General features: G+C 41.1%; 1 protein-coding gene across 2 annotated transcripts in view; it reads right to left on the bottom strand.

The window, feature by feature from the left end:
- eIF4E1 (eukaryotic translation initiation factor 4E1) overlaps window positions 1-15,607 on the bottom strand; it is a 47,578-nt gene that overhangs the window by 4,426 nt on the left and 27,545 nt on the right. For both annotated transcript variants that reach the window (XM_067787046.1, XM_067787045.1), the window contains 3 exons: window positions 5,745-5,819; window positions 5,580-5,679; window positions 5,429-5,516 (listed from right to left, as the gene is read on the bottom strand). In XM_067787046.1, coding sequence (XP_067643147.1) covers window positions 5,429-5,516; window positions 5,580-5,679; window positions 5,745-5,819 — 263 coding nt within the window. The remainder of the gene's footprint in view (window positions 1-5,428; window positions 5,517-5,579; window positions 5,680-5,744; window positions 5,820-15,607) is intronic.

Below are 15,607 nucleotides of genomic sequence, written 5' to 3' on the forward strand. Positions count from 1 at the left end.
ATTGAAGAGATGGTTGGTGTCATGTGGGGACACATTGCAAGCGGGCATACATTTTGTATGTCGGGGTTGATTCTGGATAGGTAAGAGTTTAACCTGTTACAGTATCCAGAACGAAGTTGAGCAAGTGACACGCGTTTCCCTGGGGAGTATGCGTTCCTCTTCCGCAAGTTTTGGATAATTTTCGTTAAGCACTGGATTCACCGGGCAATTCCCGGCATAAAGGTCCGACGCCTGTTATGGAGTTTCGTTGCTTGTGTTTTTTCACTTCATACGGCTGGGTTCTCAGGTGCCGTATTTCCTCAAAATGCTTACGGAGATGACTCCTTAAGCCCCTAGGCGGTGCTGGTTTATCAATCAGATGTCTGTTGGGATGCCCAGGTTTCTGGGTATTCAACAGGAACTGTTTGGTCAGCATCTCATTTCTCTCCCTGATGGGGAGTATTCTCGCATCATTATGCAGATGGTGTTCTGGGGACATAAGAAGACAGCCCGTGGCGATTCTGAGAGCAGTATTTTGGTAGGCCTGTAGTTTCTTCCAGTGGGTGATTTTTAGGCTTGGCGACCATATGGGTGACGCGTAGCACGTAATCGGCTGGCTAATTGCTTTGTATGTAGTCATGAGCGTTTCTTTATCTTTTCCCCAAGTACTGCCAGCGAGGGATTTGAGGTTTTTGTTACGGCTCTGATTTCTCGGAACAATTGCGGCTGCGTGCTCACCAAAATGTAGATCCTGATCAAACGTCACACCTAAGATTTTGGGGTGTCGGACAGTCGGTAGCGTAGTGCCATCGACGTGGATGTTCAAAATGGTCGACATTTGGGGCGTCCATGTTGTAAATAAGGTCGCGGAAGATTTAGTCCGTGATAATGCCAGGTGGGGGTATTGATTTAAACCGCAATTTATCTGGGTGCTAATGGCTTTCAGCGCGGTGGTAGTGCTATGGAGTTTTCTGAAGCCATGCTGATGAGGGGCTAGCTGCAAATTTGCTTGGAAATAAGGGAGCAAAATGGCTTCAAGCGTCTTTGCCACTGGCGATAGGAGATATCGGACGATACGACTCACCTATGTTAGCTGATTTCCCAGGCTTTAGTAGCGGGACCACCTTGGCCATTTTCCATTTCTCAGGTATGACAAAGGTGGAAAGAGACAGATTGAAGACATGCGCTAAATATTTGAACCCCTCTTTCCCTAGGTTTTTAAGCATCGGCATGGCTATCCCGTCTGGGTCCACTGCATTGGATGGTTTAGCACGACCAATGGCGTCCTCAACCTCTTTAGCGGTGATGGTGATTGGTGACGCGCTGAATTTGTGTTTATGTGCGCGTCTATTGGCTCTCCGTCTATCTTTGTCGACCGTAGGATGCATTATATATTGTCGGCAGAAAGCGCTCGCGCATTTTTTCGCGTCCGACAGCACTTTGTCGCCAAAGGCGATGGAAACTTTGTCTTTGTGCTTAGTCGGATTCGATAGGGACTTTACGGTGGACCAAAGTTTACCCACACCGGTAGAGAGGTTACAACCTCTTAGGTGCTCCTCCCATTTCGCCCGCTTGTGTTCATCTACAAGCAATCTGATGCGTTGGTTTATATCCCTTATTTGGGGGTCGCCTGGGTCAAGCTGTCTTATAAGGTCACTAGCTAAGCGTGGGGCAGTTGAGGGCGAGCAGTTTAATATGAGTTATAAGGGAGTAATTTGATGCGCTTGTAGGCGTATAAGTCGTGGCACAGTGGATGACGTACCCGACTCACACGTTTGGGGTTGCGGGTTCAAAGCCCCCTGCAAGCAAGCATTTTTTAAATTTATTATCTTTTTTATTTTATAAATTACTATTTTAATGGACTGTATGTTATTTTACTTTGTTTATGGTGTATTTAAAATATGGGACGATGCAAAGCATCGGTACATCTTATTTATGATATCTTTATTTTAATGTATTTGTTTGTTATTTTTAAATTTATTTAAAGAGGTCACTATGTACCTGTTACACCTTGTATTTATTCATTGGGGCGAGCACTGGGGGCTCCAAGGTATTGGCTGCGGGATGAGCCACCTTGTTTTGCTTTGAAAAACCCCATGTATTTATTCATTGGGGGTAAGCACTGGGGGCTCTGAGGTTTCGCTCTAATGAGCCACCTCATCTTCTATTTGAAGAACCTCTTGTATTTATTCATTGGGGGCGAGCACTGGGGGCTCTGAGGTTTCGCTCTAATGAGCCACCTCATCTTCTATTTGAATAACCCTTAAAAAATGTGATATGGAGGCGAGCACTGGGCTCTGAGGTATTGGCACCCCATCTTCTGCTCGAAGAACCTCAATTTTAAATTAAAAACTAAAACTATGGCTTTAGAATATTTCTCTAACAAGTTGAGAATTACAAGCACACTCAATGGCTAATGAAACAAACGAAAGAAAAAAAGTCATAGTTTAAGTCGCTTAAACAGTCACGTTCTCTCGATAAGTTTGCGGCCTCCGCCGGGAAGTGGGGCCGGATTTCGGGAATTCTCCCGGCGGGAATGAAATGTGCCGAGGCGGATTTAATGACCTTACGGAAGGCACGCTCCCCTTGGCGGGCATCAGTCGGGATATGGAGGGCAGCTAGGCGGCTGTCTGTAAAGGATTTATATTCTTCCCACTTTCCTTTTTTGAAGTTTATGAAAGTGCGTTTTTCAGTGACGATGAAGTCGGCGTTACGCTCAAGCGAAATAAGTATGGGCAGGTGGTCGGATGCCAATGTTACCATCGGCTGACAGTTGACGCAGTTTACGAGTTCTGCGCTCACGATTGAGATATCTGGCGAGCTGTGACAGCTTCCTACCATACGTGTGGGGGCGTCTCCGTTTATTGTGCAGAACGTCGTTTCTACTATTTGATCCGCCAACATCTCACCCCTACTGTCCGCCCGCAAGTTTGAATGCCATAGATCATGATGGGCATTGAAATCGCCTAAGATAATGCGATTTTTGCCAGTGAGTAAGGCCCTTATATTAGGGCGGTATCCACTGGGGCAACAGGTGGCAGGAGGGATGTAGATGTTGATGATTTCTAGGTTTGCATCGCCTGACCGGACAGATAGGCCTTGACGTTCTAAGACATTGTCCCTGCGGTCGATGCCAGGATCAAATATACAATATTGCACAGAGTGGTGTATGATAAACGCGAGACCGCCTCGATTTCCACTCTCGCGGTCTTTCCTGTGGACGTTATACCCAGAGCAGGTCTGCAATGCAGATCTTGCTGTGAGTTTAGTCTCTTGAATCGCAGCAATGCGGATGTTGTGCCGCTTCATGAAATCGACTATCTCCGTAATCTTCTCAGTTAGTCCATTACAGTTTAACTGCAGAATTCTGAAGTGCATAAGGGGAGACGTCGCCACTTTGGGGGTAAGTGACGGGTGACTACGCCTGGGTTGGGGAAGGCCAGGACTCAATTGCTGTTGTGGCCCTAGGACTGGGCGTCCTTGGGCAAGCATTGGGGTACCCGGATGATTTGGGTTTGCGACCTGGCAACATGGCGCGATGAAACCCGTCGGGGGGTTGCCGTCGCGGATACCAGAACATCTAGGGAAGTGGCGCCACCCAAGGCAGGAGCTGCATTGGGCGGATGTCGCAAACATATATATTCTGTGCTGGCAAACGGTGCAAACGGAGGTAGGGACTAAGAGTCTGTTTCCCTGACCTACACGATTGCTGCCGGAAAAGAGGGGGGAGAAGACGGGGGCAGGGGCTGTTGCTCAGCATTGCTTCCGACTCTACAACGAAGATTGTAGTTGAGTGGTAGCAGCTGTTTGAGTTGTTGGCGCCGTGGGGCGCGAGCAGCAGCGGGTACTTGTTGTGGCTTGCTGAGCAGCGGGGCTGCTGGAAGGTAGTGGGGGGGGGGGGGGGGGGGGGGGGGGGGTTGCCCTTAGACGTAGACTACGGGACGCCCTTGGGCGTGAACAGCAAGGAGCCACAAAAGATTTATAAAAGTTACGTGGACGTCGGGATTTGGGATCAAGCCCAGAACAACCTGTCCGATGCAACCATCCCTTGCACGAGACACACTGAACAGAGTATGATCGTCCTAAAAAGATTCTTTTCCGGCAGATGCAGCAAAACCATTTCTCAGGACCGGGGTCAGGAGACGGACCCGGATTGGATTCGATGCCTTCCCGGAGTAAGAGAATATGGAGCAGTCCTGCTGCAAGGAGCTGCTGGGAGGATGACAATTTGTGGGAGGGACGAAACAAATTAGATGGGGTCACACTGAAATGACAGTCCTTGGTCGGGAAAAATCCCGAGTCGCTCCGGTACATAGAACCGACTGCCTTGGGAAGCGATTTTCTCCAGTCGTCTAGATCTGTTCTCCTTACCCACTTCAGACATCGTATGCTAATATCTGATCGCCAGTTCTTCATTACTTCCATACGTCTTTGGAACTCGCTCCCTTCTAGACTTAGGCTTATAAGCAATGCTCTGCTCTTCAATAAAGAATTAACAAGTTTCTATAATAACATATACAATTAAAATACTGATTTCTTCTAAGCAAATGTACTCTATCATTCGTTTATTTATTTATTATTTATTAAATATATTATTTTATTGTAACCTTTTCTTAGCCATAGTCATTAGCTTTAAGTTTCAAGTTTAAATTGTTCCTATTTTATGCCTTTTACCGACTAGCACTATAAAATAATTTTTGTCAAATTGTTGTGCTGGGATGAATTGCCTAATAAATACAAATACAAATACCCTTTTAAAAATCTTTTATATAAAAGTGGGCGTGGTATTTAACCGATCTCGTCCATTTTTTCTAGAAATATTTCCTGCTATAGGAAAACCTTAACCGATTTCGTTAATTTTTCTTCACAGCATTCCTTATAGTAAAGGAAACCTTTCTGCCGAATTTTGTTACGATAGGTTTTACCATTTTTGATTTATGATCAATAATATTTGTAAAATTTATTTTATCACAAGTGGGCGGTGCCACGCCCATTTTAAAACTTTTGTTTAAATTTGTATCAAGTCTCAATATCAGTCCATAGGTCAAATTTCAACATTCTAGGTGTATTATTTTGTGTTTTTGGTTTTTGTGTTTTCCAAAATGTTATATATATAAAAAGTGGGCGTGGTTATCATCCGATTTCGCTCAATACCAATCTATTCTGGGTCCAGATAAACTCGTGTACCAAATTTGGTGAAGATATGTCATTATTTACTCAAGTTATCGTGTTAACGGCAGACGGACGGACGGACGGATATGGCTGAATCAAATTTTTTTTCGATACTGATGATTTTGATATATGGCAGTCTATATCTATCTAGATTCCTTTATACCTGTACAACCAACCGTTATCCAATCAAAGTTAATATACTCTGTGTGCAAAGTACGCTGAGTATAAAAAAAGGTCTAGTAATAAATGATGCATGCTATAGCTTATATTAACTTACCAATTTTATTAATCTTTCCGCGAAAATTAACAACAGCTCCACAAATCTCATCGGCGTGTTCAAATGTTTCACCAATTAAGCAAAGTAACTAGAAAATTTGGCTAGAATTTCAGAAAAATGCAAGTGATTTAAAATACTAAACAGCACTTACAACATCAAGCCATAAGTTGTCCAAATCTTGCTTCGAACTTTTATTTAAATTAATAAGCCATCGACCACCCTGTTTGTTGGCCTGATCTTCCCACATTGGTCTGAAATAGATTTGACAGAAATTTTACAAAAACATGGAATACTACATTCGGAATAGCTTAAATACCTGATGCCTTTCTTGAATAGTGAGTAATCGCTGCCCAAATTGATTTCGGATGGCGGTTTAATATGATTGTATAGACTGAAAAAATTCCAAAAATTATATTGAATTATTTATTTTTCTAAATCTTGTTTCATAACAGGGCCTTTTCGAAAATTGATTATTTTTTAGTCAGCTTTATTAAACAATTACTTATATTCGTAAACAAATTAAAATTCGATCCGTTCAAATTTATATTCAAGTCACTTCAACTGAACTTGGAATTGGAATTTAATATGCAACTTCCAATTTCCGTTTTCTGTATTGTGCATTAATATCGTAGTTATAACAATGCTATATTATCCTATTAAAAATTGGTAAGATTTTCAAATCCGTAATGAAACTCATATAATTTTCAAAAATTAGTACTGAATGCAAAGTCATAATATCGTAATTCCATTAGAAAGTCGAACTATAAATATTTATTAGCTCTTACAAACCAGGAAGAGACCTGCATATCCTCTTGGTAGGTCAGCGCAAACTCTGTTCAATCGCTCATAGCTATAATCATCATCCCACAAAGTTTTACCTTTGGTGGAGTCGAGTAAATGTACTGATATACCAGATCGATTCGTACTCAAGTGGCGCTAAAGGTAGTGACAAGCAAATAATCGGACATAACGCTTTTATGTGTCACAATAGTCTGCGTTCCTAAACTTGTGAAGATAAAATTTATGATAAAACCTTGTGATTTTATCGTGGAAGAAATTTGAGATAAAATAACCGAAAATGAAACAAAAAGTTGAAAAATGTATACAAAACTGTCTCGAGTGTATTATTTATGCAGAGCCCGTTCGAGTAAATGAACGAAATTTCATTAATATACCTAAAAAACCTGAACCATTTGACACAATTCATATTGATCATTTTGGTCCTCTCCCTTCAATTCAATCTAAACGGAAACACTTGTTAGTCGTGATTGATGCTTTTACAAAATTCGTTAAACTTTATCCGACAAATTCAACATGTAGTAAAGAAGTTACTGCTGCATTAGATAAATATTTTAGTTATTATAGTCGTCCAAGGCGCATTGTAAGCGATAGAGGTACATGTTTTACGTCATTGGATTTTGAAAACTTTTTATTAAAGCAAAACATATTACATACTAAAGTAGCTACCGCCTCTCCACAAGCAACTGGGCAAGTGGAGCGAGTAAATAGAGTTTTGAAAACCATGTTAGGTAAGCTTAGTCATCCACTTAACCATGCAGATTGGTCCAACAAACTTCTTCAAGTGGAATATGCCATTAATAATTCTGTTCACAGTACTGCAGGAAATTCTCCTAGTAAACTTTTATTCGGCGTAGAAACGAGGGGTGAAATAGTGGAAGAGTTTACAGAGTACTTAGATAATAGAATAAATGTTAACGAAACGCGTGATCTGGAACAAATTAGATTAAATGCATCTGAAGCTATTAAGAAAAAGCAGGAATATAATTTAAACTATTTCTTAAAAAAAGTGTGAGGGCAAAGGAATATGAAGTGGGAGATTTTGTAGTCATAAGAAATGTAGATTCGGTTGTGGGAACAAACAAAAAACTCATACCGAAGTTTAAAGGTCCTTACGTACTACATAAGATTTTAGGAAATGATAGATATGCGGTGCGAGACGTAGAAAACTGTCAGTTGACTCAATTACCTTATGATGGCGTTGTTGAAGCTAATAAAATGAGAAAGTGGCTTGGAAATAATAGTAATGGTGTCTGTCAGGAACAAAACTATCATCGGTTCAGGAACACACATACAATCGATTCACAATATACATTCCTATATATACATATTTGCCGTCTTTCAGTGAGTTTTACACCTCCGGCTGACGCTCACTTCTCACGGGAATGCTCTGGATCACTGAGAGACTTGAGAAACAGATGTCGTGAAATTTTCGCACACGTGAAATGTGATAGGCAGATGTCGCCGCTGTTTTTCATTAACTCATACGGCGAAAGGCTAAGCAGCGACATCTATTTTTGAAAAAGTAGGTATATTAAAAGCCGCGTTGCCAACCTAAAAATAAGTAATTAACAAATTATCTGACTCACAAATTGAACCAGACTTCTATCTGGATTTATCTGGCTCAAATCGTTGTTGTTGCATTTACATGCCAAATTATTTATCTGGCTCAGGATTTTGCCACCGCATGATAGCTATTACTACACAACCACTTTTATTGTACACACAACACGGACTATAATAAAACGCGTGCCTTCTCAATCGTTCTATTTTATTTTACCAAAAGTAAATTGTACCAAAGTTAAGGTACATTACATGGTGCCGAAACCCGAATTAAAGCGAAATAATGCCAGAATCAGCAACTAATAGCGAAAAACCGGATTACAATATTAGACCACCAAAAAGTTTTGTCATCAACAATTACCAAAATGTGGCAAACGAGTGGAAATTAAGGCTTCAACAACAATTCGAGTGGTACGCGATCGTGACAGAACCGCAGCAGTAATTTACAATACTTTTAATTTAACAGAAAGTGATAAAAAAAAGCGTCAGCACAATCAAAAGGCGATTAACAGAATATTTTACACCCAAACCAACGAAACGTACGAAAGATATTATTCAACACCATCGTACAAAAGGAGTGTCAAACATTTGATGAATTCGTTACAGATCTAAGAAGCGAAATTGTGGTTACGGGACGTTAAAAAACACTTTAATTCTCGACAGAATAGTAGTGGGTATAACAAATGACACAACAAGAGAAAAACTACTAGCGGAAAGCAAATTAACCCTGGAAAAAGCAATAGATATATGTCACTCTGCAGAGCAAGTTAAGATCAGGTAACAACAATGAAGCAAGCGGCCACAGTTGACGCAGTTACGTGGAACAAAAAGCAAAGTAAAAGAGACATCAAGGAAACTAACAAAAAAGATGAACCCTTTCACTGCAATAGGTGTGATACCACGCAAGGTCGCCGTAACTGTCCGGCCTTTAAAAAGGTTTGCCAAAAATGCCAAAAGAAAAGGCCACCTTACCAAATGTTGCAAAAGCAAAACGGTCAACGATCTGGTCCAATACCGAGAAAGCAACGATTACAGTTTTGTAGTGTCTACGGTAGGTGCGGATTTAGACAGTGTGGACGTCGAAGATTGGTATGAAAAAGCTACGCTGGCCAAAAACGTAATGGTAAAGTTTAAGCTTGACACAGGTAGCCAGTGCAACGTTTTAAACTACGAAATAATAAAGAAAATAGACGTTCACATCAGTCCATCGCCAACAAAGCAATTAACATCGTTTTCAAACCATAAAATTCCCGTACTGGGTGAAGTGGTCATAGACACGCTTATTAAAAAACAAGAGGTACCCATAAAATACTGTAACGAATTTGCTTGCAAATCCTCTTATTTGCAATCCTCTGCTAAGTTCGAATCACTAAACTGTTGAATAAATAACTCCAATTTGTAATAATGCAAAATGGCCTTTATTAAAGTACTTCACAATAACAAACTGTGCAACGAATAGCTTGCTTAATAACCACACTGATTGATAGCTCAATGAAACTCTACTGCTATTGCTCGCTAGATATCGTCTTAATCAAACTGCTTGACAACTCAAATCAAACTGAATTACTTCTTACTCGCTTGCCCCGCTTTTATAGTTTACGCTGCATACTTCTAGGCTCTTCGATTTCCAGAACTTACTAGTTGTTTCGGCTACAAAATCGCCAGCCACAACTACGTGCACAAATTATTGCTCTCTCTTGTGACAACTCAGATAAGATATATGCATGTGTTTGTAGTTTACAGTCTCCCGCACACACATAAGCGTATAAGTAAATTCATCGGTGTGTGACATCTCATCTCTCGCTGCCTTGTATGTAAATGTTGCTCGTCGGAATGTGTACATATGTGTAGACGCAATTATTGATTCGTTTATGTAGATACATAATGATTGAATTATTGATGTGAATTCACGTCACTGCTTAGCATCGGCCTGGAGATGGCAGCACTCCTTAGTTTTGCTAATATTCGTAACACTGCCCTCCACCTAAGTCTGATCGTCCCGATCAGACAAATCCCCCAATCTAAACGCCGCTAGCATCGCCATATGTACCACTCTTCTACTCCGTGGTTTCTCAATGCTTTGTATGCGGTAGATGATATCACTGATCTTCTTCACAACCTTGTACGGGCCTTCCCAACTGCACCGAAATTTGGATGGAACATCTTTCCGCCAGTGAGGGTTATATAACAGTACCAAATTTCCCTCCCGGAAACCTTCCGAATTATTTTCCTTGTCGTACCTGTGTTTCATCTTACTACTCATTATCCTCGATCGTTCCTTCACACTCTGTCGTTTGGTCAATGAACCACTTCGTAGAGCTTGCGCTGGACGGATTTGCTTTGCATAATCGGTATCGTTCCCACATTTCACAAGAGTAGTGCGCTCCGGCTTGAAACTACCCTCGCATTCTTTCTGGGAAATTCGTTGCTTCGTTTTCCTGCGTCTTTTAGGTTTTGTCAATGCCAGTGTTTCTCTCGCAGGTGCTTTTGATTTTGATTTATTTGGCCCATTCGATCTATCAACCTTTGCCTTTGACTTTCGTGGTCTTTGTCGAGTCTTTTCCATCAGTACCCGATTACTGCTGAACCCTTTTTCCAAACTAAAGTTAAGTGGTATGTCCTGGTTCTTATAGCGCATAATTTTTCTCCGCATATCGATCCTGACGTCATGGTCAACCAAGAAGTCCACTCCCAATATGACTTCATCAACGATCTCCGCCACAACGAATTTGTGTAGAACCATGACTTTTCCAATTAATACCTCACATACCACTTCGCCTTGGACTTGATTATATTCGCCTGTTACCGTACGCAACCTTGCTCCAGGTAATGACTTTACTCTCCTGTAGACCAAATCAGATCGAATCAAGGAATGAGATGCCCCCGTATCTACAGTCAGTACACGCTCTTTACCATCCACATTCCCTCTGACGGTAAGACTGCTTGATTTCCTTCCAATTTGCGACACAGATATCACAGGACATTCAACAGCCGGGGCAAGTTTTCGTTCTTTACATTCGACACGCTCTTGCTCATTTCCGCCAGCTTTGCGTTTACGGCCACCCACATTGTTGGAACTATTAGGACCAAGATCGCAATGACGTGCAATGTGACCTGGGTTGCCGCACTTGAAACATTTAATAACTCCGGCATTCTTCTGTTGAGATCCCTTCAGTGCTTCCAAAATTGTGTCTACCCAATCTGGCCTTTCTACTTCCACACGGCGTGCTTTGAAAACTGGCTTACACAGAAGCGATGCTGTTTCCTGAATCAGAGCATGCGATACCGTTTCAGCAAATGTTAGTTTTGGATTCGCATATGTAGCCCGCTTCGTTTCCACATCTCGTATGCCATTTATAAAACTCTGGATTTTTACCCTCTCGGTGTATTCCACGGGTGCGTCCGCATTTGCGAGATGAGCCAACCTTTCAACATCTGAAGCAAACTCCTGCAATGTCTCATTTGCTTTTTGGTAGCGGTTTGCAACTCAATTTGGAATATCTGTTTTCTATGCTCGCTTCCATAACGTCGTTCTACAGCAGCCATCAATGCTTCATAATTGTTCCGCTCTCCTTCGGGAATCGTCTGTAGGATTTCCGCTGCTGGCCCCTTCAATGCCACGAACAGTGCAGCAACTTTATCTTCCGCATTCCAGTTGTTCACTGCTGCGGTCTTCTCAAACTGAAGCTTGAAGACCTGGAAAGGAACAGAACCGTCAAAAGATGGAGTTTTTACCTTTGTATTACTCGCTGAAGCAGCCGGCCGATTAAGTTGCAATTCCTGTATACGACCTCTCAACGCATCCACCTCTGCCTCAAATTTTTCTTCAAACTGCATTATTTTTTCGTCCATGCGCGCTTCGAGTTTTGATGATATACGCGCCTCTTGTGCTTCTAGTTGTACTGTTATGCGTGTCTCTTGTTCTTTCAGTTGGGTTGCCATATATGTCTTTTGTTCTTCCAGCTGTGATGACATATTTGTGGATATTTGTGATGACATTTCGGACATTTGTGCCGATATTGCAGCCAATATCATGTTCAGGTCTGTGTTCGCCATTGTCTGCGGTGTTTCATTTTTCTCTTCAATTTTTGTAGTCTCCTCGCCATCAAGATGAAAGACATGCTCTTCCACATCAATTCCTTCTGCTTCCATTGCTTCTCGTAGCCGTGCCTGAAGTTCGAGTTTAACGCCGCTTGTATTCAATCCACGGCTCTCCTACTCCTTCTTCAGTTGCGGGATCTTCAATTCACTTAACTTTGCCATGTCCTTGTTGTCCTCTAGAATTTATTCAACAATTCCTCTTCTGACACCAATTGTAACGAATTTGCTTGCAAATCCTCTTATTTGCAATCCTCTGCTAAGTTCGAATCACTAAACTGTTGAATAAATAACTCCAATTTGTAATAATGCAAAATGGCCTTTATTAAAGTACTTCACAATAACAAACTGTGCAACGAATAGCTTGCTTAATAACCACACTGATTGATAGCTCAATGAAACTCTACTGCTATTGCTCGCTAGATATCGTCTTAATCAAACTGCTTGACAACTCAAATCAAACTGAATTACTTCTTACTCGCTTGCCCCGCTTTTATAGTTTACGCTGCATACTTCTAGGCTCTTCGATTTCCAGAACTTACTAGTTGTTTCGGCTACAAAATCGCCAGCCACAACTACGTGCACAAATTATTGCTCTCTCTTGTGACAACTCAGATAAGATATATGCATGTGTTTGTAGTTTACAGTCTCCCGCACACACATAAGCGTATAAGTAAATTCATCGGTGTGTGACATCTCATCTCTCGCTGCCTTGTATGTAAATGTTGCTCGTCTGAATGTGTACATATGTGTAGACGCAATTATTGATTCGTTTATGTAGATACATAATGATTGAATTATTGATGTGAATTCACGTCACTGCTTAGCATCGGCCTGGAGATGGCAGCACTCCTTAGTTTTGCTAATATTCGTAACAATACTTAGTTGTCAAAGCGGATGTTACAGCAGTGCTTGGTAAGTCAACTTGTGAGAAATTGAAATTAGTGAAGCGTATTGAAACTTTAACTGTTGATGAAAACTTGTTTGAAGGAATTGGTTGCCTTAAGCAATACAAATACGACATAGACTTAATAGAAAATCCGAAACTAAGCATATGCCCTGCGCGAAAAATCCCGCATACTATTAGACAGCAGGTTAAAGATGAGCTTGATAATATGGTAGCGCAAAAAATAATTAAACCCATAACCAAGCCGACACCGGCTGTCACCCATGGTCGTAGTAAAAAAAAAAATAATAAAATTAGACTTTGTTTAGATCCATCGGAGATAAATAAAAATCTCAAAAGACGTTATTATCCACTTACTACGTTAGAAGAAATTACAGCCCGCATCCACGGCTCTAAGTGGTTCACGTTACTCGATTGTAAAAAAGGCTTTTGGCAACTGCAAGTAACACCGCGTACTTAAGAATATCTGACATTCAGTACCCCATTTGGAAGATACTCTTGCTTTAAGAATTCCATTTGGCTTAGCATCGGCTCCGGAAGTTTTCCAACAAGTAATGAGTTCGTTGATAGCGGACGTAAAGAACACGGAGGTGTCTATGGATGATGTTCTCTTGCATGCCACCAGCAAACTAGAACTAGAGAGGATCACTCAAGAGGTACTTGACAAATTCAGAAAAGCAGGCCTTAAGCTTAATAAAGAAAAATGCGTTTTTAATACAAAAGAAGTAAAGTTTCTGGGACATATAGTCTCCGTTGAAAGGGTAAAACCTGATCCCGAAAAAATAGAAATTATAACGGAAATTAAGCAACCGGAAAACGTGAGAGTTGCAAAGATCTTGGGCATACGTGTCGAAATTTATAAAAAATTTGGCAGATACTACCCAACCACTAAGACAATTATTGCGAAAAGATGTTCAGTGGGTGTGGGATACGCAACACAATGCAGCATTCAATAAATTGAAAAATCTGTTAAAGAATCCACCAGTACTAGGGTATTATGACACGAAAGCGCCAATTTTGCTGTGAGTAGATGCCAGTAGTTATGCATGTGGCGGAGTACTAATACAAAAACAGAAGCCGATCGCTTACTGTGCGAAATCGTTCACAAAAACCTAACAGGGCTATAGCCAATTAGAAAAAGAAGCAAACGCCATTCTAGTTGCAAAGATTTAACGATCGAATCTGACCATAAGCCTCTTGAGACAATATTTAAAAAGCCAATTACAGATGCACCAGCGAGATTGCAAATCCAAAAGTCACTTATAAAAAAGGTACGGAATTGTATGTAGCAGATTTACTGAGTAGAGACTGCAAAAACTTAGATAGTAAAGATTTAAATACAGAAAATTTACATATATGTGCTATTGTGCCATTCACGAAAACGCGAAAAGACGAACTTAAAGCAGAGACCTCAAAAAGTAAAGAACTTAATGATTTAAAGTCAACCATATTAAAAGGATGGCCAGAGACCATCAATAAAGTGCCGGTAAATCTCAAAAAATATTGGTACTATAGAGACTCTCAGCGTTTACGAGGACATAATTTTTAAAGATCACAGAGTATTGGTTCCAAACTCAATGGTGCCATTAGTAATGAAACATTGCCACCTTAGTCATAAGGGACTACAAGGGACGCTACAACTGGCCCGTGACAATGTATTCTGGGCAACAATGACCAAAGATTTAACTGAGTACATAAAAACTTGCAGTGCATGCAGCAAAATACAAAAATATGGAACAAATAAATTTACAAGCAGCACCGAAACGGCCATGGAGTATTGTCGCTTCGGACATATTCCACTTAAGAGGAAAGGATTACATCCTCATTGCAGACAGCTACTCAGGATACTTTGACTTTAAACAACTAAACCATATCACCAGCTTCAACGTCATTAAAGAACTTAAGACATGGTTTGCTACCTTCGGCATCCCGGAAGTACTATTATCAGATGGTGGTAAACAATTTGATTGCAGCGATTTCAGGGCTTTTCAGGAAGAATGGAACTTTGAACATAGAATTTCGAGACCTTATTTTCCACGTTCAAATGGTCTAGCCGAACGCTATGTACAAGAGGCCAAAAACCTGATGAAAGTGCCTCGAAGAAAACACGGACATACAGCTAGCGCTGCTACATCATCGGAATACTCCACGCATGGACCTAGGGTCTCCAGTTCAACGATTAATGAACAGAAGAACCAGAAAGCTATTACCTACCAATGAAAAGCTACTCAATCCAAAAATAATAAAAAACGTAAGCAAAAAACTAACAAAACTCAAGCAAGGTGAGAAAGGAACAGCAGATAGAAATAAAAAACAGAGTAGAGAATACACAACGCAAGAGAAAGTACTGCTTAGGCAAAGCCATAATAACTGGGTTCCAGCTTATATAGTGAGACCAGAAGGACACCGCTCGTACAGAGTACAAACCGAGGATGGCGCCATATACAGAAGAAACATATGGCATCTTAAGCCACTTCATCCCTCGACGTTGATCCTAAATCGTCCACAGATCGTCCTACTGTTGAACCAAAAAACCAAAGTTCTTCGAGTCCAACGCAGCCACCGACAGAAACCACAACACAACAGTGTTCGCCAGATGACGTGCCTCGTGAAGCTGAACCTTGCAAGCCCGCTTCACCACAGGATGCAGCTAGCCTCAATCATCCACCACGCACTCGCTCTGGACGTGTATACACACTCTCGAAGATTGTTCTAGACACGAACTATAATAAAACACGTGCCTTCTCAATCGTTCTATTTTATTTTAACCAGGGATGCACCTTAACGTTAAGCTAATCGTTTATCAAAAAATT

This window comes from Eurosta solidaginis, chromosome 5 (genome assembly GCF_040869045.1).
Source record: "Eurosta solidaginis isolate ZX-2024a chromosome 5, ASM4086904v1, whole genome shotgun sequence".
NCBI lineage: Eukaryota > Metazoa > Arthropoda > Insecta > Diptera > Tephritidae > Eurosta > Eurosta solidaginis.